The sequence below is a fragment of the Lates calcarifer genome, linkage group LG9 (genome assembly GCF_001640805.2).
Source record: "Lates calcarifer isolate ASB-BC8 linkage group LG9, TLL_Latcal_v3, whole genome shotgun sequence".
Classification (NCBI taxonomy): domain Eukaryota; kingdom Metazoa; phylum Chordata; class Actinopteri; family Centropomidae; genus Lates; species Lates calcarifer.
The window spans coordinates 11,595,986-11,620,372 of record NC_066841.1 but is presented as its reverse complement, the minus strand read 5'-3'; the positions used below and the strand labels follow the sequence as shown (position 1 = coordinate 11,620,372).

General features: G+C 41.1%; 3 protein-coding genes across 4 annotated transcripts; 1 reads left to right on the top strand and 2 right to left on the bottom strand.

The window, feature by feature from the left end:
* Positions 1 to 4,596: 4,596 nt before the first annotated feature.
* Positions 4,597 to 7,914, bottom strand: LOC108874441 (ADP-ribosylation factor-like protein 3). Its single transcript, XM_018662897.2, has 6 exons — positions 7,549 to 7,914; positions 6,385 to 6,528; positions 6,161 to 6,277; positions 5,986 to 6,036; positions 5,615 to 5,800; positions 4,597 to 4,991 (listed from the first exon to the last, which is right to left on the bottom strand). Exons 1-6 carry the CDS (start codon positions 7,549 to 7,551, stop codon positions 4,944 to 4,946), a joined length of 549 nt encoding a protein of 182 aa, XP_018518413.1. The 5' UTR covers positions 7,552 to 7,914; the 3' UTR covers positions 4,597 to 4,943.
* Positions 7,915 to 8,125: 211 nt separating this feature from the next.
* On the top strand, positions 8,126 to 17,959 carry wbp1 (WW domain binding protein 1). The gene is made up of 4 exons (XM_018662895.2): positions 8,126 to 8,342; positions 9,343 to 9,445; positions 9,979 to 10,146; positions 12,108 to 17,959. Exons 1-4 carry the CDS (start codon positions 8,280 to 8,282, stop codon positions 12,641 to 12,643), a joined length of 870 nt encoding a protein of 289 aa, XP_018518411.1. The 5' UTR covers positions 8,126 to 8,279; the 3' UTR covers positions 12,644 to 17,959.
* Positions 16,909 to 24,164, bottom strand: lman2la (lectin, mannose-binding 2-like a). 2 transcript variants are annotated; one of them, XM_018662893.2, is made up of 9 exons: positions 23,557 to 24,164; positions 23,033 to 23,151; positions 22,460 to 22,577; positions 22,284 to 22,366; positions 22,122 to 22,154; positions 21,424 to 21,585; positions 20,784 to 20,898; positions 20,245 to 20,367; positions 16,909 to 20,143 (listed from the first exon to the last, which is right to left on the bottom strand). In XM_018662893.2, the coding sequence occupies exons 1-9, from the start codon at positions 23,801 to 23,803 to the stop codon at positions 20,001 to 20,003; spliced, it is 1,143 nt and encodes a 380-aa protein (XP_018518409.1). In that variant the 5' UTR covers positions 23,804 to 24,164; the 3' UTR covers positions 16,909 to 20,000. The 2 variants fall into 2 exon arrangements, with proteins under 2 accessions (XP_018518409.1, XP_018518410.1); XM_018662894.2 differs by lacking the exon at positions 22,122 to 22,154 and having other exon boundaries at positions 23,557 to 24,163.
* Between the last annotated feature and the right edge of the window lie 223 nt (positions 24,165 to 24,387).

The following is a 24,387-nucleotide window of genomic DNA, read 5'->3' as shown; positions in this document are numbered from 1 at the left end:
GGGAGGGACAAGAGAGTGTGGGGGGAGTAAAGACAGAGAAAAGAGAATTGGACCAGATCCGTCAAATGATAAGGGCAATCAGTCAATCTGGGAACATTTTGCACAGCGGAAAGTGTTATTTCCTCCCAGTGCAGTTTGGAGTCAAGGGTCAGTGAGGGGTCAAGAGTATAACCTCTGACCTCACGCTAGTGAAGAGTGAGACAACAGTCAGTCGGGTTATTGATTCATAGTCTTCACAGATTACCCATGTTATTATCTACTGGACATGATTGGTTTTCAATTGTAGTGATTTGCAGCGAAAGTATACACAAAGGAGTGACAAGGATTGATAAATACGTAAGGAAAAATTTCAAGGTAAAAACATAATCTAATTCTAATTCTTCATCCATTGTGTTCTTTATTTATTTATTTTTTCTAGGAAACTGCACTGACAGGTTTTGCTTCCCACAAAAGGAGAATAAAGGAATAGTAAATGCTTTTATCTTTTTGCAACAACATGGAAGCCACACATTCATACACAACCTCACCCACTTAATAGCACTTCCAAAATATTCAGTTATGTTATTTTTTGTGATTTTAGCACTTAAGACATCAAAAAGTGTTATGTGAGATTCCTCATTGTGCATGTTTTTCATAAGACAGTATGTTCCTAATTTGGATCCATAAAAAGACTCTGTACCCTGATGTAACCTGTTTTGATAAATAAAAAAAAAAAAAAAATTACAAATCCTTCAAAATAAAGATTGCTTATGCAAAGATGACCATGCAAAATGTCAAAGTTAAGACTTTCTAGTGAGCTGCTTTTCAAGCAAGTTCACAAGTTTCTTCCAAAGTTGAAATGTCTGGAGGTTCCCATCACTGTAACCAAATAAGAATCATAGTCGGAAACAGGAAACACACAATCCTAGATCCTCACATAGTTGGACTTTGCTCAGAATTAGCTAAAACACTAATACTGTCCCGAAAAGTCAGTCAAATTTCCTGGTACCATCCCACTGTACTACTACCACACCACTTCTTAGCTCATCCTGACACCATCTCTCCCTCTCTGCTTTCTGTCTCAGGGACATCAAACGGCACTTCGGACCCCCTACCAGGCCGACCCCCATGCTGACCCCCTCCATGCTTTGAGACTGACCCGTTCCAAGGTGTGAACTTCTGTCCTCCAGCTGATAGAGCCTCCCGATCATTTTTATAGTCCCCATCCCTCCCTGTTTATGACTCTGTAGTTTGATTATAGCAAAGGAGAGCTTGGAGAGGTAAGAGCCCCGGAGAGGTACACACACACACACACAGATGCATCAAAGGAGCTATGAGAGGAATGTGGACGTTTGTTGTTTGTTTTATCATCCAGTACCAGCACTTATCTGCTTAATCATAAAGGATTGGCCTGGGAATGAGGCAGGAGGGACGCTGTGCTGGCCAAACAAACTATCCCCAACACTGTAATAGAGGGATGTGCCAGATTCAGTGTGTTTACAGCAGCTTACAAGGTACATGGGAGTTTTATGTGAAGAAGGAGCAGAGGAACAGAATAGAGAGAGGCCAGTGTTTACTTTAACATCAAGTCCAGCAAAGGATGGAGTGTTGCTGTTACTGTAAAGATGCACCTGAGTGAGCACTATTTATGCTCCTTAGCTTTAGTTTAGACTATATTTTTCCTTTTATATTAGGCTGCATAAGGATCTAACTAATGAACAATTAGTGTATTATCTTGGAGGACACAAAGGAGGGATAAGTGCTAATTCTCATTTTTTCAGGAACTGGAACCAGATATTTTTCCTTTTTAATATATATACATTATTTCTGGAACCATTTTTGTTTTCTGGCACTTCAACCTTTTGTCACTGTTTTTTTTGTCTAGCGATTTCCATACCTGATTTCCTGATGTCTTCTTTGCAGTATATCATACTGCAGACTCACCAGTTGCCATTATACCATCATAATCATGATCTTATCCCAGAGACAGACAAATCTGCTCTGTCAGTGTGCTCAGCTCCATGACAGGCCACATTTAGTGCATGCAAACGTTAAGGTTTGATTCATTACTAGTTTTAAAATATGTGTTGTTGGTGCCTGGAGCTATCTTTCCTTCCTAACTTGATAATCAATATAAAGTTGTACTTAGTATTGCATGCACATAAAGATTCACATTTTTTAATGTATAGGACAAACTCCAAATATGTCAGACCCTTAAATTCACATAATGCAACTCAATAACATTTTAACATTAGAGCACATCTATCCAGTATCCCCATTTCTAAATCAGACTTTCCTTTAAGAATCTGTATTCATTCAGCCCAACCACAAATAAGCCCAGTAACTTTGGCAGGGTTATTTTCTCAGACTTGACAAAGCTTCCTTTAGAGCTACAGACGTCAAATGTATTTGACTGTGCAGCACATACGTTCACGACTACCTAACAGACTTTGTGTTAAACTGGCAGTTTCCCTATAAGACAAAATATGGCTGTGTTGTGGCTGCACACAACTCACCCAAAGCACCTGTACATCTGAACCTCACTATCACATATGAAACCTTCAACCCGATGGGACTCCATAAAGAGGAGTTTCATGGTTAGTGTACCAGCCTTATCACTATTTGAGAGTTTGGACTGGCCCCTACTTATGTGGTTCTCACTATATATTTAGATCATGACAAACATCCGTCAACAGGCATATTTATTTGACACATCATCCCACAGTTTCCTCAGTTATCACTGTGCGTGTCTCACTTCCCACACTAAATTTCTTCAGAAATGATTGAGTTCAGAGTAATTTCTTTATGTTAGTCACCATCTGAGTCAACAATAACGCATCCCACAACCTGCTGCTCCAAAGTGCGCCAAAGTGAGTGAACCGTAGTTACAGTATGCCAGATACACAGTGTTTTAATTAAGTCACAGGATCTCTCTCTGCCTTTTTTTTTCTCCCTCTGCCCCTGTGAGTCAATCAGATCCCTGTGCCCTTCGTTTCCCCTGTGTGGGAGGCCAGTGTGCTGGCCTGAGTAGCTGGGAAAGTCCCATGATTTATGGCCTTTTGCAGGCCTGACTGCCTTTCACCTCACTGATGATAGAGCCATAGGTAACGAGGAGTGGTTGCTCCAATCCACTCTTCTATTTGGCAAATCCAATTTTATTCATTTGGGATTTAAAGGCACTTCACAGCCTCTGCCATCTGATTCCCATGCTATTGGTAGATACAATTGGAGAGATTTATCAGACTACTTCTATGTGTAATTGGGTATATTTTTTACAGGCTGGGTGATTATCACGTGGATTAGATGTTAATGATTAAGCAATCCAGAGGGAGAGAGGAGGGCTTTTATTGTCTGTCTCACATGGTAGACTTTCATTTCTTTATTCATTACTTTTTTTCACTTTTGATGTATGCTCCACAGAGCTTTGTAAAAGTATTGAATGCATCTGCACTGGCAAATTGAAAGCAGCTTTAACAGAAAAAAAATTCTCCTTTTTTAGTTTGTTTAAGAAGATCCGTTATGGCTTATTATTTATCTTGTGACTCTTTGCCCCTGGTCGAGTGTCCCTCACTGCTGTATCAACAATATTCAAATGTACTGTATAGCAGAGAAAACAGCCCACACTGACAGCTGAATCATTATGAGGCTTTCTGCACTTGTTTCAGCCTCTATCGGAGGATCAAGCAGCTCTGACATATTAAAATCAGCCAACCTTACATACAGAGAGGGACACACACATGCACACAACAGCAGCAGCAGCAGCAGGGCAGTAACTCAAGGCCAAAGGAGGAGGTTTATTTTTATCATGGGCAAAGGCTCCAAATCATGTTAGTATGAAGGGGGCTATATAAATGCAAATTGTATTGAAGAGCTATTAGTCCTGGAAAAGGTTTGTATGTAAATGCCCTATAGGACCACCACGGAGCACTCGGCCAGTTCAGATTAGTGGGGTTTGTGGCAAATGTGCTGCAAAAGACAAAATAGAAAAATAGACAGAAAATGCAATTGCCTTGTGGTAAATCATGGTGAACAAGGTGAGAAGTTGAGTAATTGAATGGCCAAGGTGTTTCTGTATGGTTTATTGTGTATGCGAGCAAGATGTGTTGAGGTGTGTATGTGCAAGTGTTTGTGTTTTATGGTCATTTTCTGCATGTACCTTTGTACCTGAGCAGAACAGAGCGTGGCTGTAAGCAGTTCTGTTTTTTTTTCTTCCTCCTGTTTCTCTGAATGATTTTTCCTTATTGTTTGCTCCTTTTTAAAGCCCAAATTGATAAAATATCAGTAATTTAAAAAAAAATAATGAGCAAACTGTTGAAGTGTCTCATGACAAATTATTGTTAATTAATGTCTGCTTTGTGTATGGTGTAGAATCGTCTCAACAACATATTTAAAAAAGACTTTGGCAATAGAGGATGTAGTATCGAGTAAAGAAAAATAATGATTATGAATGAACAAATCAAATATGGCAAAGGTTGCCACATCGATGATGGAGAGTGGAGAATTTACTAATTGGATATTAGGCTGTGAAAGACATTGCTAGTGCAAGGCTGCCCTCTAGCTTTGACTTGGGAGACTCACAGGCCTGCAACACCTACCAGTCATACACCCTGCACACAAAATACTTATTGTTTATTCAGTGTCTACATACCTGAGCATTAAAAGTGCCACATTACAAAAAAATTTGCACAAACAGCAATTTGAATAAAACAGCCTTTATACAGTATTTACATTTCATGATTTACATTTATAAGGGGAAAGAGGTTAATGTGTGGAATCACTGTACTGACAGTTTCTACATGTTTTTCGTAATTCCAAGTGAAGACAGTGTGGCAAAAATAAAATCATTAGAAAAAATCAAAAAAACAAAACACAATCTGTCACCTACTTGTCCTGGCCATAAAATGACTGGATAGGTCAAATGTAAAGTGCGACTGTAACTCTTCAAGGATCTTTTGCTTCTGGAATTATTTCTTCCGAAATGATATATTTCTGCAAACCCAGGTCATACCATCCTGGAAGAAGAACAACAATAAACAGACAATGTAATTGTGCTGTAAAGAATTAGTGAGATGAAAATGACATGAGCGTAATAGTAAGCTTATATAGTTGTTTGAACATCCTCTTCTAGCAAAGAGAGAGGAAGAAGACAGCTGCACAGTAACAGTGTCTTTGCCCCCTAATTAATTCTGACTGGTAAAATTAGGCATGAAATTAAGGCAGAATGATGATATGCAATGTGCTGACTGCCACACTTGTAGCAGCTGGTGATGATGTGGTGGTATGAGGCTGAACCATTTGAATACATATGGTGGAGCCACAGCAGCAAAGAATCTTTAATGTTATAGAGATGATAACATGCTTAACTTCAGACCTCTAATATGGGCAATTGTATAAATAGTATGTGTAATTTGAGCAAGTTTAGATGATCGAGAGATGGTAAACAGAAATGTTAATCACTTGGTCTGTCCTGTATACAGTAAAAAGGCTTTTGTTAATATGTAAACCTGAGTAAAGTAGTCAATGAAAATACTCTGTGATTTCTCAAACTGACCACAAAGCCGCTCTCACTTCCTGCAGCCTCAACCCTCTCCACTGAATGCATGTTGTGTATTTGCTGACTGTGCGCTGTATTCACCTGGACTCCCTCAGCAGTAAGCGCTGAGCAGGCCTGGACCTGCCACATGCGATCCCGGATAGTGTGCAGATTGAGACATTCTGCCAACTCTGAGGCTGGCGTGGCTGTCATCAGATCCTGCTTGTTGGCAAAGATTAGCAGTGGCACGGCAGCAAGCTTCTCCTCCTCCAGCAACTCAGCCAGCTCCTGGAGGATCAGACACACAAGTGTAAACAGTCACATAATCAACCGTCGAGGTCAGAAAACTGAATTACTCTAATGACATTTGGCTTTAAGTGCATCTAATATCATCAGGAAATTGTGTGAGAGAATGAGAATTTATAGACAATGAAAATCACATTTCTTTAAAGAGAATGTAAACTGCGTCTCACCAGACTTGTCTCTTCAAGCCTTTTCTTGTCTGAGCTGTCAATCACATAGATCTGCAAACAATATGGTCAAAGATATTAACAAACTGATTTTAATATATATAAAATACTGAAGACTATTAATCTGTGGATTTGGTGATTGTGACAAAGCAGCACAAACACATCAAACAGAATCTACCAGCACATCTGTGTTTTCGAAATAGTTCCTCCAGTAGGGGCGGATCTTGCGCTGACCTCCAATGTCCCAAACATTCAACTTGAAGCCAGAGGACTGAACACTCTTTATATTGAAACCCTGTTCAAAGAGAACACGGGTGCTTAAGGTTGATTAAAAACAGATATCTATGTGAAGATGTGTGAGTGTGAAGAAGCTATTTGATTTGAAAGACAGTGTGCATATACTTGGGTAGGGGTGATGTGGCTGATATCTTCAGCTGCCAGCTGTTTCAGTAGAGTGGTCTTGCCAGCGTTGTCCAGACCCAACAACAGTAAGCGCACCTCCTGCTCTGGAGACTGCTTCAGCCTCCGAAGAATGGACAACAGGCCCTACAGGTGGGTCAGAGTACGAGTTAGAGGTGATGAGCCTCAACAGCAGGTTCCAAGATTACATAAGGAAACCTGCAAGCGTTTTCTCACTGTATTGCCTTGGCTGTACCAGGTAAAGGCTTGGATAAAGCAGCTGGCAGTCTGCACCAGTCATTTGAGGTCAGCCTGGTGGAAATGTTTGGCAGAAGAACAAAACGGAGCGTTTACAGACGGTTTAACACTCACCCTAGAGTCATCTTTAGCGTTAGGATTTAGCGGTTAGCCACTTGCAGTGACCTACACATGTAGCAGGCCAAAAGCTCTCATTGGTCAGCCCAGATCAGGCATGTACACAGTGAGTGGCTTGTGTCCAGAAGGTGGTAAGGAAGGCTTTGGCTCAACCTATTTACCTGGCAGTGTGTTCTGTCTGACCTGACCTGTAAAATATGTACTGTGTCCAAACTGGAGTCAAATGATTTTCAGCAGATTCCCTGTCAACATACTGTAATCTTTTCAGCACATGTCAGTGCACATCTTTAAAAACAGTCTTATAACTCACTTGTTCTCCTTGGCCTTTTCTTAATTTCATAATTCTATCATTTGTGGTTTGTACACTTTGAATTCTTGTTTTGTATGGGCTGTTGTCTCCCTTTCTTTCACTTTTCTTTCTCATGTAATGCACCTTGTAACCTCTGTTTAAATATATAAATAAATTATAGTTTCTTAACTGCACTGAAATGAAATGTGAATTGTTGTATTAAACCAACTACAACTCACTAAATGCAGGAATACAGAAACAGATATTTTCAGTGACAACTCGTATTATCATCTTCAGTCTCAGTATTAACCTCTTGTTTACGATTTAGTCACTAACTTTCTAAAACCTGAAGCAGTATGTTAGCCATCCTAACTAGGTGTCCCATTGACTGGTCATCTACTATTGACTACAGACTTAGCCAGTTTCCAGTATCACACATCACCTATCTATCATTTCTTTGTGTAATTCCAAAGCTGCTATGGCAGTGAATCATGATAACTCACCATGTCTCCCTCAGGTGTTGGTGTTGTGGACCGTGGTCAGGCTGAGTGGATTAACATCTCCCTGACCATGTTTCTTGGTTCAACAGCTGTTCTGTTGCCAAGGCAACCGTGACGTCAGCGTAAGTTTACGTGACAGCTGAGCGTTTCTCGCACAACACCGAAAATCAGTCGATTATTTCCCCCCCCAATTATTTGATGAATCGATTAATCACTATAAAACTGCAATACTATTTGTTATGTTGTTCCAAATTTTGTTGCCACAAACCGTTAAAAACTACACTGACCTATATTCTCACATATTATTTAATGTCTGACATTGAGATCTTTACATTTTGAGTGTTATAAATGAATAAATGTGTGGATTATTGTTCTAAGTGAGTGATGACGTTATCTGAAATAAATGACAAATTAAATGATTTACTATGAAAATAACTTTGTGCAACAAGGCTCTATGTTTTAAGTGGTAGCTTCCGCTTTGAACTTGAACCTGTATTATGTGAAATCATGTGTTTTCACACACGCGTACACAGCGCCCTCTACAGTTCAACAGCCGTCTCCATTTCATATTACTACCAGAGCTGTGTCTGAGTCAAGGAACAACAAAAACATGTCTGAGTGCTACAGGCTGAAGTGTTAACTAGCGACCGACACCTGCAGTCACATCGTCAAGTCGTCGATTCGACTGACTGCTATATGATTCCCGTCGTGTTAACGGCCGAAAACCCAGAAAGATGCCGCAGAAAGCACTGGGATCCATTGTAGGTCTTCTTTGTACCGGGACTTGTCTGGTGCAGGTAAGCCACAGCTAGCGCTCCCGGGGTCGGCAGACGGTTCTAGCCGAGGCCGCGGCTCCTGGGCTGGGCGAAGGCCTTCTGTCGATCCCTTTTGTCTCCTCCACAAAGGAAACTGGGCACGGTTCGCTACTGTATACCGAGGATGACGTCAGTTGGTCAAAGTTTTTATTTATATTTCGACCGTTAACTCACTAGAAGATTTAAGTTGTAACTCGAAACACGACCTAGACGTGTTTTATTATCCAAATTTTACAGTTTGAATCTACGGTATCAAGATGAACATTAGCCGTTGCTAACTGGTACCCGGCAAATTGACGTGTTTATTCATAGTTGTTGGTTTTGACTCAGCGGACAGGGAAGCCAGCCTCAGTTTGACCAGTTTGCTTTCCAGATGAAATCACTACTTACTCTCTAATCAGAAAAGCCTAAGAGCGAGATGAATCCTCACAATGGTACCTAAACCGTTTATCTACACATTTACACTGACATCGTTGGACAGTATAACGGTAGCGTCGTTCTTTTAATACGGGTTGCTCTGAAAAAATGTAATTCACTTAAACATAACCAAATGTCTTTGAATGTAAGGCCCTTGGTGAGACGTTTTGGTACTCTTAAAATGCCTCTGACTCTGTTTTGGTTATTGATTGGACCCATTATTCTGTTTTACTAACCCTCTCCTTTTTGGTGATTCTGTTTTGTATCTGTATTGTTTTGATACATGTTTTGATTGTACTGCACAGTCGACAACTTTCAGCTGTAACCTTGCCTGGGGGTCTTGTCGAATTAAAATCTAAATATGATTTTAACTATTAAGTGTAATTGCCTGTATGAAATACAAATGCTACAGCACAGGAAAATAGCACAGAAACGTGCAAACACAATAAATGACACTGAAGTGACAAATAAATAGGTCAGTTTATGTTGTGCATTTTCTTGTTTACTTGTGTTACTGTGTATTGACACAAACCGTCACTTTGTGTACCTCTTGTGTGTGTTTAAGGGGAAGGAGTTCTGTTTTGGGGTAAACAACGAACAGTACCGCTGTGAGATGGGGTACTGCTGTGGAGAGACGGAGTGTTGCACCTACTACTATGAGCTCTGGTGTAAGAACAATTGATTGAACAGTTTTTTCTTTTTTTGCAGCTATCAGATTCTGATAAATAACACACTGTACGTTTGTTTACCCCCCTGTTGTCCTTTTCCTCCCTCTTTTTTGGAGATTTAACTCTTAAGATTGGTTTTGTTTGATGTGTGTTGTTTCATTCTCAAATTAGTTTCACTTTCACTGTGAAGTTTTCAAATGCGCCAACATGTACTGAAAAGTAAATAAGAATTCAGCCCTCAATTGAGGATTGATTTACAATGACATTTGAAGCCCAATACTCATATAAGTACAAAGAAGATGGCTTTAAATAGCTAAATATTTTAGCGATGCCATATCAATCTTAAGACACCACATTAAATTTGGTGCAGTAAAATTAAAAAATTAAAAATTAATTTTAAAAAACCTGTAATTTTACAACCAGTCATGGAGTTACCACCTTTTTCTTGTATAGAATCAGGCAAAGCGGTGGTTAGTTAGATCAGATATGATTAGATAATGAGAAGACTACATTGACTCTCTTCCCTTTCTTAGGGTTTTGGTTAGTATGGACCCTGATCATTATGCTGAGTTGCTGCTGTGCCTACCGACACCGGAGGGTTAAGATGCGCTTGCAGCAGGAGCAGCGTCAACGTGAGATCAGCCTCATGGCCTACCAAGGGGCCTCTAGCTCCTTCATTTCCCCTCCACCACTCAATCTAAGTGAGTTGCCTCTCTAAAATTCCCTCCAGAATTCAGCAGTGAATATACTCTTTTTTATTTTATTTTTTTTCAAATTTCTGTTGTTTTGAAATTCTAGATTGTGCGTCATCTTATGGTTTTATGTGTAGGCTGTGAGTTTCTCAAAAACTTTGACAATTGTTGCGTGCCCACTCCATCAGATGGAAAGGGCACCCTCAGATGGGTAGCTGTATGCTGAATACTGATTAGGATCTACAGATAGGGTTTTGGTGGTGCAAGTACAGAGGCCCACATAATCTTTTCTAAAGTAACTTCCTCCAGCACTTCCTATGGTTTCTCAAAGACTCTGCTGGGTTTGCCCTGAGGTTTCCCCTGTTTCAGTGCAGAGCCGCATCTTGATACAGTCATCTTGGATACCTTTATTCGTCGATTTATCAGACAAAATGAGGCCACCCAATACAGAATTATTCTTTTGAGCGCTACTCAAACCTTAAGTCCATAGGTAAGTGTTAGGACTTTGAACTTTGCTCTCTCCACCACCAAGGTCTTTTACAGCATCAGCATTGCAGCACTCTGACCCGCAAGATTTGTCTACAGACCCACAAGATACCTGAACTCTACTTGGAGCAGCTGTTCTCCTTTTACTGATGGGGGTTTGTCACCTTAGAATTGGAGGTGCTGATCCCTGCCCCGATCTTGTTATACTGCGCTGCAAATTGTCCGAATGTATCTTGGAGATCATGGTCTGATGCTGCTACAGGGATAGTAGACAACGGAGATGCTGCCCTAATGTCAGTGGTCACCCTGTACCTTCGCCGAAACTTGATATCGTGTCCACTAATGTCACAAACAAGAGTGGGACAAGGTGCACACTTGTCAGACTCTGAGGCCCACAGTGAGCGTGCTTGACTTCATGTCAAGAATGTGAACACAACTCTTATCTGGGAGCATACACAGACAGTGACAGAGACCCCGGCAACACGTACTCTTGTAACTCTTCCCACAGGATATCACAGGGAACATAGTAATATTTCCAGATACTTTTTGGGTATGTTTGTTTAACTTTCTAAAGCATGACCTCCAACATTGTAAATTGAAACCACAAACCCTGATGAGTACATGTTAGCCCTCTTTAAATGTATCTCCATTTAAATGTATCGTCAAAGATGGTATTCATGTCTCGTGCTGTTTTGTGAAATAGACAAGAGAGACATATATAATATGTTTAGAAAGTGATCCACAAATTACAGTGTAATTGTCTATGGTCTAAGGTTTTATTTGAATCCCAGTGAGTGCTCTCAAGGGTGGTTAGATTAAGTTTTAGGATATGAGAAAGTTGATCCTTAGTAGGAACATGAAAATGTAGACCATGATATATTAGATTAGCCATTAATGAAGTGGTTGCACAACCTCCATCCCTCCACGCCACTTGTGTAATGTTAGAAGTCCCTAGCAAAGGAAACCACATCGTTTGCAAAATACAGCTGATGTTGATGCGCTTCTCTAGGATGACTTAGAAATTGTAAAACCGAAAAACTAGAGATCCTGACTGAAGCAAGAGATGAAATCAGGGGCACAGGATAATGTAACATTGTCTTTACAGAACACTAACAAATCAGTACAAAGTTGCAAAATAGGTCATTTGTGAAATTGGTTAGCCTATTTAACACCATCTTAGAATAATTAGGATGGAAGTAGGGCTACAACTAACCAGTTATCATCACTGATAATTCATTGTTTACTCCACAAAACAACATTACAATTTCCTAAAGCTCAATTTGATGTAATCAGACTGCTTGTTTTGTCCAACCAGCAGTCCAATACATAAAGATATTTGGTTAAATATTCTAAGAGGAATAAGAAAAGCAGTGCAAATGAACACCTGAGAAGCTGGACCCATGTGCAGCTCTCCATGGTGGTGCGATTGTCTTTATGGGGATGATAGCTGGAAAGCTAAAGCTCGTGTATTTGCTGACTTTCAGGGTTCTGGAACGACTGCAAACTTCCTGACTATGAAGAGGTAGTAGGCCACCCCCCAACACCACCCCCCCCTTATTCTGAAAACCCTCCTGAGACTGTTCCAGCACTCCCTCCACAACTGCGCCAGCCAGATGGCGCCTCAGCGCCACAACCCCTTGCCGAGGCGGACCCGGGGATGAGCAGAGAGGCCCTGGCCTCATCACCAGAACAGGAAGCGGTGTTGATGCCGGTCCAAGCGCAGTGTCTGGAGGAGGAGAACGTGGAGGCTTCGCTGATGGCAGCGGAGGAGGACGAGGAACTCGTCACTCGGCGCCGGCACGTGACTGGCGACTCTGGGATTGAGGTTTGCGTCTGCCAGTTGGATGTAGATGAGGGCTCAGGGCTTGAGGAGGAGAGTGATGAGGAGCACAGGATGTGTAAGGTCACCAGCGGGGACTGCTGCTCCGGAAGCCAGCAGCAACCCTTCAATCAGAAGGAGCATGCATCTGAATTGACCAGCCAGACCGCCAGCACCAGCACTGGAGACCACATGGTGTGATCCACAGCGTAACTAACCAGCCAATCAGTGTGGCTTTCACTCATGATATGAGATAACTGTTGCCATCATCATCGACCACAGGCACTGTCTGTGTTTTAATTCTTTGAACTAACACATAGGCATGACGTTAAGATGATGATGATAACTAATCTTTAACGGCTCCCGATTAGGAATGATGAACAACACATTATGTGGACAAACTCCTGGCTTAATCTGTTTTTGCTTTGCCTTTCCTTAGTGGGGAAACCAGCAAACACATGTTGATGCTCCATTTGGTATGTTTTTTTTCTTAGTTTTAAGTGAGAGAACGTCACTGGCTAGCAAGAAAGCAGCAATTGATTGTGACAGAAATCAGAATTGACTGTTCGCCTTGGTCCTACCCTCTCCTTCAGCACTGCCATCATGTTTCCGTTTCTGTCTCGCTGCTCTCCTTGGTCAAAACATTTCCGGTGGGATGTCGGTTAGGAGCATACCAACACGGTCAACAACATTTCTCCCCCTGTCCCCACGCTACAGCTAAGCAGAGAAGTCATAAACAACCCTCTTGAAAACTTAAGCTGTTACTGGATGAATTGACCAGAGCACACATTTTGTTTTTTTTCCCCCAAAGCTGTGTGTGTTTAAGAGAGTGCTGTGAAATCTAGGGAACAGCTGCATGGTGATGTCAGCTCTGAGGTCATGGTAACCAGCGTCTCTTGTCCTCTGGTCTGTGGGATGTTTAAGCATCTTGATTGGGGGGTAAACTATCAGACTAAACACCCATAAATAGCAGAGGCAGCTTCAGAAAAGAGCTGGGGGGTTTTTGTTTGGCCTCTGGGTTTTAAATGTTGTACAACCCCCCCCCTTGATATCCAGACTGTGGTCTCCACAGCTCTGTGGTCACCAATTAGCATGACTGTGGGTAAGGAGTGATCAGCTTTTTATGACTTATTGATTGTGTGCATGTTATCTCCCCACTTCAGTTTCTGACTGCATTTAATTGTCAGTAAATGCCAAGAGGGCTATGCCACCGACATTTTTTAACCAATAAAAAGCCTTGTGGTGGCTCTATGTTAGCGTTATGAGTGAGTGTATTGCTCAGTATATAGTTTTGATGTTAATAGCGATGGATGTACTCGCTTTTGTTTTTTCATTTCATAACCAGCTGTGCTTCAGTAAATGCCACAGGTATCACCATTAATTGCAACAAAGCTCCTGACGGGGGCTGCTAGACTGCGTACAAATGAGTGGGTGTTTTAGTGCAGTAGGGAAGGGTTGTGTGTGTGTATATGTTTAAAGTGCTGTAGTACCTGGTTTTAATACGTACTCAGCGCTGAGGTGGATTAACAAATGAAAGCACTGGGTTTTTTTTTTTTGCATGAGGCATGAATTTCTGTGTTTTATATTTGAGTTAATTAGCAATTTCTAGTGGTTGTGCAGCTAGCTTTGCTCATCTGTTTGTCAAAAAGATAGTGGGCTACAGAGGCTACACAACTCCGTACCCAGATGCTGGGGTAAAGAAATAGACTGGAGTTGACCAGTTGGATCTAGTTCATTATGTGAGCTGTGCTATGCTGTTACGCAGCACTGTTAGCTAGCTAGCTGGTGCTGTCTTGGCTCTCTGTGGCCCCTGTAGCTCTTGGCAGTGTGAGGGATTTGCAGTGGTATTTTCCATTGGCAGCAGAGAGCGGGCGCATGAGACAGTCGAGGTGGATGCAGGCTCTGCTCTGCGGTCCTAGTCAGTGATGGCACAGCTGCAGAATCTATTGTGATTAACTGCATGCTGCTCTGCCTTGCATGTTGCTTGCCCAGTAATACTGTACAGTATGTATTCAAAGCACAGCAGTTGAGCTGGGCGTTGTCTGATAGGAAAACAACCACAAAACAAAAACCGTTATTTGTTAAAAGGTTAAAGTCTGTGCAAGACAAGCAGTAACTGATAAGTCAGTAAATGTGTCATTGAGAATTTAGTTTGGAACAATGTTAAACAACTTTTTTTTTTTTTGCCATTTGTCTGCTCTGATATTGTGTGACAAAATGGGCACAGTGTAGAGACTCTGTTCGGTCATTCTGCTTCACATAAGCACACGCTCACAAAGTACTGCTCCTGATTGGCCTTTGATGTGAAACTCCAGGGTGGAATATTCTGTGATGTAGAAAAATTAATCAAAAGTATAAATGCCCTAAACTGTCTCCACGCTGGGTTCTGCGCATAAATGTGTGTCATTTTGGGACCCATGCAGCCTATGAAAATGTTTCCTCTTTCCACCAACTAGCAGCAGCCCAGAGCTCTGTTCTGGTTGTGGTTGTGTTTCTTGTTTCTGTGCTCTACCACCTGAGATAGAACACTTAATGTTGTGGCTGAAATGTGGGGAAACCATACAAGGGGGCCAGCGCACCGAGTATGTGAACTCAAGAGAGTGTAACAAAATGAACACACAGCTGCGCGAGGCTTAAATTGAAAGACGATTGCTGTCAGCCACTTCTGCAGTGCTAGTGTTTGCAGTCTTTGTGTCGTCTAGTTGAGCATGTGTGTAAATATGAAGCTATACTAACGTGACAATGACCTTTTGAGAGGAGCTGTTAAACTAGTCCATTAGCATAAGTAATTTAAGACATTTTTTGACCAACACACCTCAAGCTGCCTTGCTGCATCTCTAGAGAGCAAATGTCTTGATTATGGAGCTGCACAATAAAATATAGCCTCTGTATGCAGAAACAGATGCGCTACTGCCTTATTAGAGTAGATGTAGTGAAGTGGGTTTGTCCTGGATTTCTTTTTGAATGGTAGTATTTGTGTTGTTCCAAGCATGACTGCTTCAGAGCAGGGAAGCACTTTTGTATCAACAGAAAATTGCGTCTGATCTTGTTCTGAGAAAGTGCACTCGAAAAGGATGTGGTTTATAAACATTTCAAAGCCACAAGATTTAAACTGTCACATGCTCTGTAGAGTTGTACTTAACATTGATTTTGTATCTGAGGGGTGGTTGTGTTGAATTTAAAATAATACTGTGTGTGTAGTTAGTTGTGGCACTGATGGAATTCGTCAAGACCAGATTGTTGAGTTTGTGCTCACTCCTTTTGTTCCATGGATCTGGTTGCAATTAGTTTGTGAAATTAACTGACTTGAAAGCATGAGGAAAATAAGAAAGAAAAAAAAATCTGATTTTAGTTTTCTGTGGTCTCGTTGTGATTCATCCTATCTGTGTTTGGAGGACAAAAATAAACTCCAGTGAGAAATTGCTTTGTAACCTTTTTGCTAAGGTGCAGCTTTGCTTATTTGTATACGTGTGTGGACAAAATAACAGAGGACACGGATGAGGAACGAAGAGGGAAGGGTAGTTCTGTTTTGTTTTTTTGCATGAGTGAACTGGACGTCCATAGTTTTCCTATTGCCAAACAACAACTACGCCTCCCTGGTTTTCACATGTTTACGGAGATTAAGGGCTATATCAGTCATCAACTGTGGACAAACATCCATCTATTTCATTGAGTGATTCGTCTGCTCTGTGCTGTTCATTCATTTCAAGCCACAGTTGCCAAGATCCACCATCTGAACGTGGTTATTGTTTTGGATGTGGGCGTCCTTTTAACGTTGAGGCGGTGCTCATATTTAATAATAGCTGATTGTAAATGACTGTATGTTTGTTTTATAGGCTCTAACTTTGCCTTTTTGGGTTTTTGTTCACGTCAGCTGAGGTGCGTGAGGCAACGTCCCCCCCCATCTACCCCACTCCCCGTCCAAAGAGAACGATTCTTCCTTATGTAACTAGTTGCATGTGTGGTTGTGACAGGAGTGTCTTTTTTTTTTTTGCTCCATCTCTGTGGACCGTGACTCCACCCTCTCTCCGCTGGGCTCTGTCTTGGTAACAGAAAGTGTAGCCAATGCTGTAGCTGTTTTATTTTGCTCAGCTGCGGCTCTGCGTGTGGACCCTTGGAAACGGGAGGGCACGTCCACCCATGCAAGAGCGCACACAGAATAATCTACCAAAGTCGCTGCCATCTCTGCGTGCTACACGGATCATTGCTGTTGTCACCACTCCCTGCGTGCGTGTGTGTGTTTGTGTGGTTGTTGGCATGACAATGGTCTGTTTGGTTTCCCACTCTCAGGGTCATCTTTAAACGAGCAGTGCTAGAGTTTTAAATTAACAAATTTTTGACCCACCAGTCTCATAAAGCCAAAGCCGTTGTTTCATGGTTACTGTCGGTCTTTATTTCAGCATCACGCATCTCAGTAGTTTATTGTACTTTACTCTACTAGGCTATGCAAAAACATAAACCTACTGTTACATGCTGCGACCCCTTTCTCATTTTCTCTTTCATTTAAATGTGGGCACCAGTACAAGCAATATAACTCTCAGCACTGTACTGTAATTTACCTTGGTTGGTCTGTGTACATGTAAAAAAAAACTTGTAAAAAAATGTACTTGTAATGCTACTTCAATGATGATGTGAGTATGTATGCTTCAGTGTAAGCTGAGGGGCTTTGAGTTAAAAAGCCATTCTAGTTTATATGTTCTTTTCCCTCTTTTCGGCTTTATCCCGTTTGGCTCCTCAACCACTCACACTTTCTTCTTCTGATTTATGGATTAAACCACATTATTAAGTTGTATAAGCCGATGGAAAAAGTTGAATATATTGTTTTTGTTGGATGAATTCTTTTGGTATCTTTGGTCTTTGTAACTTTATCATCCCTTTGTAGATTTTTTTTTGTTGTTGCACTAATTCAGTGTGTCGAGTTTTCTCAGTTAAAACAACTTTTCCTCTTTTTCCATCTTCATGAATTTTTCACTGACTGAGTACTTAACTGTTGCCTTTTAATCCACAGTTATTATGACACCATCGATTTCTAAATTTTTATATATTATGCATATGACAGACCTCAACATGGAACACAGTCAGCTTACATTTAGACCAGCATATTTAGGCTCGAGGAATGACTTTGAACTTGTGAAAGAAAAAAATATCCCTATTATCACAATGTGATTGTTTCTGTCAGGAAACCAGGAAACTGTACTTTTGTCTCAACCATACATAATACCAAACAGATGGAGGTGCCGTGGTTGAGCTATGTGGACTTTTTTTTTTGCCAAAATGAGAAACACCCTAGTTTGAGAAGGAAGCAGGCATCTACAAACACACACCAGACTCTTTCTACATTGTTTTCCTAATAACTATAAACAAGCCAAAATGAGTAAAGTGGAAAAAGAAAAAAAACTTTAAGGCACTGAATTACAGATTTAAAAAATGCTTTGGTTTTAGTAAAAAGTCTGCTGTGTACTCTTTGGGTCATCATTTGTATTTTATTTTTTTAATAAAACAAACAGTGGCACTCAACTGACCGGCTCCTGCCATATTTTGACTTAAAATCCTCTGAATTCATCCATTTAACCATGGGTAGCCATTTGCAGCATCCTGGTATGTTGTCTTAAACCTTTGTAAAACTTCCTCGAGTGCTCAAAGAGAGATGGACCTTGAGCACTTCAGAGGGTCAATGGTGCCCCACCTAGGCATGTGATCTGGAGGACTGTCACATGGCTGTGTGAGAGGCACCTCGGGCAGTTTGTCTAAATTTTCAACAGTATGTTATGTCATTCAAAAATTAGGATAACAAACAACCTAATGTTGCCCCAACACACTGACAGTCAGAAACGTCTGATCGTGAGGTTTCTGTAGTGCACTTTGTTAGAATATATTTACTTTTTCTCTGTGCTCAAGCTAGAAACATGAGGATTTCACTTATAGATGTAGAACAACTACAGTCACTTCAAGTACTATCTGTATGTTACTGCCACAAGTCATAAACTTTGTTAGGGTAGGTCTATTTGGTATTTAATGAGGCAATACAAATAGTTCTGGACAAAGAAACAAGATGAAATGGTGATAAAATGTCATTTGTGGGTCACTGGATGGATGGATGAGGCACACAGTTCTCATACAAAACAACAAACAGAATATAAATAAGGTAGGGCGGCTGTCAAAGTGGTAACTGGAAAAGAGGAAGTCCTTGTACATTGCACAATCAAAAACAAAGCACCACATAAAAAATATATGATGTCAACATGAGGCTTGGAGTCATTTCCATAACATGTAGGGGAAGAGTCAACAACAGCTGGCCAACAACATCTCATATGAGGCAGCCAAACCAGTCTGTTGCTGGAGTTCACTGCAAAGAGAACATACACTGTCTAACACACTTGAAAACAGAAAATCAGTGGTGTTTTTTTTTTTTTTACATCTAACACAAGAAACACACAAAAAGTCACTCTGGTATTCAATGTGCAGAAGATAAGTGTCTGTTACAGGGAAAATAGACTGTTGTGATAAATGAGTAGTCATTAAAAGTCTGTTTAACCACCTCCAACCCTCCCTCCAGTGCAAAGGTCGACTCCCTACAATCTAAAAGCATCTTATTTTAAATATATTTAGAAGTATTTGCTGTAAGCTGATCAAGAAATTTGACCTGTTTTCTAAAACACATATATTAAATCTGGGGAGACAACGGCTGCTAAAATATAAATAAACACTTTGTGAAAATCAACATTGACACCATTTAAAAGAAATTAAATATCAGTTCCCTGAAACACCCAAATCTTTGCCATCAGTGCATGCACCGAAGAGGCAGAGGTCAACTTCCCATACGCTGTACACAAACACGCATAAAAAGGTCAAGCATAATTTAACAAAAAACAGTGGTAGCCAAGACTACAATAAAAAATATCTCATCAAATGTCATGCATACTACAGCAACTACAGGAGAACAGTATACAGTATAATATATAGTGTACACAGAGCCTTTCTACTGCAAAGAAGAGAAGAGCTGCATCTCTATTTAGCAAGGAGCTACGATAAAGATGACGTCAGTGGTTTTTTGTGTTATTTGGTTAGCACTTCAAGTCATACTGCAGATAGTTAACAAATCTTGAGCACATCATATATTCATATTTATATCTCTCAAAGCCATTAAAATCAACATCAGTGAACTAGAAATGATTGGTTTTTCTTTTCATAGTTGTCAAAAGTAACAAAAAATAAAACATAGCTGCTCACAAGAAGTCATGTCATGTACTGTACTGCACATCTGCTGCATACAGAGGTGGAGATGGTAAGGCCGAGTTGGTGCGAGTCAGGCAGGGGCTGAGGACCAAGTGTAAAGTCCTCCTACTGCTTCAGGTCTATTGATGGCAAAGTTGGAGAATGGCTTTTTTTTGTTGCGGGTGAAACATCTACTCCATCTCTCATTCAGGATAAATTGAGATGCCGCCCTCTGCTGACCGACAGACGGCAGCATCTCAGCATCTTTGTGCAGTTGGGTCCGTGGACCGCAGTATTTATCACAGTCGCTCATCTTCCCTCTTTATCCTTTCACCCCCCTTCCTCAGTAGAAGCGCTTGCGCCGGCTCTCGTTCCAGTGGCTGTACACCACCAGGCCGATGACGATGAGGAAGATGCAGCCCAGCATGGAGAAGAGCACGGTGAAGAAAATGGCTATCCCGCTCATCCCCTCGTCACTCTCGCCCACTGGGAGGAGAGGAAACAGAGGGAGAAGTTAGAGTGAAAGAAGTGAGGTAATAATGAGGGTGGGTGGAGGGAAGACAGTGAAGGTGAGAAAAAAGACTTACATCTGAGTAGGTCCATGTTATCTACACTGGGTATGGTAATCTCTTCCTCCTCCTCTTCCTCTTCCTTTTGACTGCGAAACACCGTCAGTTGGTAGAGTTTCAAGGAAATAATATCATGATTATCTGTAAATTGAGAACCAGAAAGTACAATTTCAAGTAGAGAACAAGAAAAAACTCATAGATAACAATTAAGACTCTAGAGGAGAAAAAAGATGAGTTATCAAGAAGTGCAATTGTACATATAATAATAGAGATATATTATAACAGCTAATAATAGATATCACAAAAAACAGGGGCCTTCCATTGATTATTATAAACAATGTATCACAAAAAAAATTCCACATTTGCACAACAGCATGATTACACATCATACTCAAGTATTTCTGAGTACAGAAATTCCAAGCACTAGCAGTGTATGTAAGCATATCAGTCTGTGACGAGTTCACAGAGATAAGGCTAAAAATAGTCAAGAACGGTGCTTGATGTGCAACAGTCGCCATTAACCCGTGAGCTCTTTTGGGAAGGTGAAAGCTGTTTACCTGAGAGATCTCCAGTGATGGCTGAAGCTCCAAAATAATACCCCTGGGGCAGACGCACCCCGGGTATGTCCAGACAGTCCCTCCACTCGTGCTGCCCGTCGATATCTATCATTACCTGAGGCAATCAGGGAAACCGCAGAGACTTTTTAGAAGGTCACAGAATAAAAATATCTGCTCCCAAAAGCAGGTTGACAGAGTTCTCTGAATAGATTTTCTCACAAGAAAATTATGATCATTCAGTCAACCTGCTTCTTGAAATAGACCCTGGACAATGGGGATGTAAGTTACAGTGTAAACGTGCTGCTGCCCACAGCCCTTGTTTTTCCTTATTTATGTGAAATAACACGCATAGCTGCCTTTAAATCAAAACATTTACATCCCTCTGAGTAACTTTAAGTTACTACTATTCTCAATATTTGTACTGTGCCTCTTTTAACAGAGGCTACATTTTGTTTGTTTACTAATCTGATCTGCTCTTGTTACATTATTTTATTTTACAGTGCAACAGTACACAGGCTGTTGCAGTAAAAGAGCGTAAATGCTCAGCCAAACTACCCTTTATAAATAATAGTTAAATGAATATTAGCTGCTCAAACTCAGCCCACCCACTTTATAGGAAGAGTCGTTGCGTCTCTCTCACCGTGAGCCTGCGGCGGACGTATCGTATGAAGAGGAAGGTGTCGTGTTTGAGGTTGCGCACCATGGCGTTGCAGCCGCCCAGCTCCGTGGGACGACCGTCCCGCTCGTGGTCGTAGCTGATGGTGCCGTTCCCCACCATGGCCAGGACGAAGGGGAAGATCCTCTTGTGGTCCACAGTGGGAGAGGACAGAGATGAGGAAGTGAAGTTAGTCCATGATCATACGCTGCTATAGCAAAGAGAGGTGATGAGGTTCACCAGCAAAGGGGGGCTGCTGAAAAGTCTGGAAACATGCAGAAACATTTTTGGCTCATGAATTACATTTTCACAGAGCCAGGCTACAGAAGACAATGATGTTTTGCAATTAGGCCATGCAGGCTTTCTCAAAGACACTGCATTATTGTGAATCCTAAAAACTCACTTTTACAAACTTGCATCAAGTTTTTTGTAGTATCATTAATATTGACTATATGTCGACGATATTCCGCTTTTTGGCTTGTTTATTTTTATAACCATTTTGATTAGGACCCAACAGTAACTTCACAGCAACCATGCAGGGATGAAAAAAACACACATGGCACAGACATAGTCCACTATTATTTCAAACACAGTGTTTTCAGTCAGCATGCTCAGGGGCTGGTGGAGGCTGTATAATGTGGATAGACGCAGGCTTAGGGTGAAATGTTCCAAAGACTGGTTACCTGTGTGCGAGGAGTGTATCTCTTCTTCTGCGCCTATCTCCAAATGGTTGCACAAAAGAACACAAATACAGCCCCTTTACACAAATCTGCAAGAGCACCGGTCCATTAACCCTGCTTTACTTTCACAGAACAGGTGAGATCTAAGCAGCCACTGCAGCATACCTCTAAGTGTTTCTCCTCGTTGGGATACGTGTCCACAAACACACCCAAGCCAGTGAAGTTGTCCATATTTCCAAATACAGGACCTGTGAAAGAATATGAGGACAGGTTGTTAATAATTCATAAAGATGAGATCTCCTCTGAGGTAAGAGGTAAGGTTGGGTAAATGGAGCTTTTACCTTTCTGCATTCGTTCCTTAGTGTACCAAATGGCCAGCCCATCACCGTTCAGGTTCTTTTTTCCTTGACCATGAATCTTAAAGTGCACCTGCATCTCCCAGTCCTTCAGATGGCAAGGCTAAAAGCACAAACACGCCACTGAAATACATAGTGTTTGCTCCAACAACTGGGCAATGAACGGAGAGGATAATAAAAGATTCCTATATTTTGGATTCGGGAGGGAAGAAGTTTCTAGGCAGACCTGAACTAGATCAAATCTAAACTAGTCTTGTGTCAAAACTTTGAATAGGGTTCCTGTGTCACAGCCTGCTACATCTGGCATTAGGGCTTATTTTACAGAGATGGCAGGTTGGACATTCAAGTCTTCTGTTGAGTTGGGTGGCATTTGGATTGGCATCTTAGATGTGTGAAGTTTTCATCCAGTCACAGTCGATGTGCAGCAGATAATGAGGGTGTACATTTAGGTTAGAGTCAGATAAGTAGTTGTTAGTTGTAGCCCTAAAAGACACTAATACTCGTGTTGCAGGGTACCGTAGTGTTTCATATGCCAGTAAATGTACAATATATACTCACAATACGGCTCCATACTGCCCCCTGCCTGCTTTGCATGTCAGGTGTGAGGCGAACCTGTTCGGTGGTTACCATGGCATCCCCCATCAGCTCCCAGTGGGAGGAGCCTGAGGATCCCACACCTGAGCACACCCGCAACAATGCCATCATTATGACAAAAGCTGACACAGCACAATACAACTGAGCAAAGCCTGGCGACTAAAACGGCTCTGCTTTGTCATTAAATACAACTTTAAGAAATCTATTGAAGTAAAAGAAAAAGTAGACACAACAAGGGTCTTTAATGGTTAATAATATACATGGTATAAATATGGTATAGCCTACACTATAACGTCTTGTTTGGTTGAATGTCCAAAGCAGTAATATTTATCTGAGATATGCAAACGTTCAAATGATCAGTTATTATATGAAACAGAGCTGGAGCACATGTTATTTGACCGCTAAATGCATTATTCTAGAAACATCTGTCCCTCGCCCCTCAGCTTGTCCCTGTGAACCAGTATTACAGTAACAGTTATAGGAGATACCTTGGTATGGCTTGGAGAGGGAATACTCCCGCTTCAGAAACTCCTCCATTTCGTGATCATCGTCGGCAAAACACCGGCTCGCAGTAAGAATAAGAAAAGCGAAGGTCCAGTGTGATATTAAAGGCATTATCTTCCCTCTGGAGATTAAACTGAATTGTGATTTGGGTTCCCTGTAATGATTGCTGCTGCTGGCGGCGGCCATCGTAGAACAAAACTCATCCCACTGAATCGTCAGCTTCCCTCTCATTGGTTCACCGTGTTACATGACTCGTCGTCATTGGTCTCTTTGATTGTCAATCAGAATGCGCGTTTTTTTATTGGCAGTTTTTTGTTAATGGCTATAGTGAATATAAAGCAATTGATTTATTAAATTGGAGATGTGCAATTGTAGCAAATCTATAATGGGTTATATTATAAAGAAATTATTATTCTAATCTTAACACTAATATGAGTAGGAAACCAGAACAGGTCTTATTTATGGGTGCAGCTTTATCCGTAAGTTCTAGAGACAATATATGTATGAAAGGCTGAGAGATTGTATGGAAAAGCTCTTTATTAATAGGCTTTACAAGCTTTAAAATAACTGTCCATTCTGTGGCTTTTTACCATATGTGTTATGTCTAACTGCTGTAATTCTGAAACTGGAGCTGAAGGTGCAGAAGCATCATATAATTTTTTTTTAACAATAACTATTCCTCTAACCTGTATAATAAGCTCCTACTTAGAGTACATCTACAACTACAGCATGACTGCAGAAGACTTGGGGCACTGTGGCTAAACTGAACCATGGCCTGCCACTCCCTTTGCATTATACATGATTTTTATTTCCTT

Coding starts and splice junctions, on each gene's coding strand:
- LOC108874441 (XM_018662897.2), bottom strand. Junction 5,801..5,985: donor GGCTTGAAGAGACAAGTCTG/GTGAGACGCAGT, acceptor CTGATCCTCCAG/GAGCTGGCTGAGTTGCTGGA. Junction 4,992..5,614: donor TTACTGCTGAGGGAGTCCAG/GTGAATACAGCG, acceptor TTCTTCTTCCAG/GATGGTATGACCTGGGTTTG.
- wbp1 (XM_018662895.2), top strand. CDS start 8,280: ATGCCGCAGAAAGCACTGGGATCCATTGTAGGTCTTCTTTGTACCGGG. Junction 8,343..9,342: donor CCGGGACTTGTCTGGTGCAG/GTAAGCCACAGC, acceptor TGTGTGTTTAAG/GGGAAGGAGTTCTGTTTTGG. Junction 9,446..9,978: donor CTACTACTATGAGCTCTGGT/GTAAGAACAATT, acceptor TCCCTTTCTTAG/GGTTTTGGTTAGTATGGACC.
- lman2la (XM_018662893.2), bottom strand. CDS start 23,803: ATGAGAGGGAAGCTGACGATTCAGTGGGATGAGTTTTGTTCTACGATG. Junction 22,155..22,283: donor ACGAGGAGAAACACTTAGAG/GTATGCTGCAGT, acceptor ATTTGGAGATAG/GCGCAGAAGAAGAGATACAC. Junction 20,144..20,244: donor TAACATGGACCTACTCAGAT/GTAAGTCTTTTT, acceptor CTCTCCTCCCAG/TGGGCGAGAGTGACGAGGGG.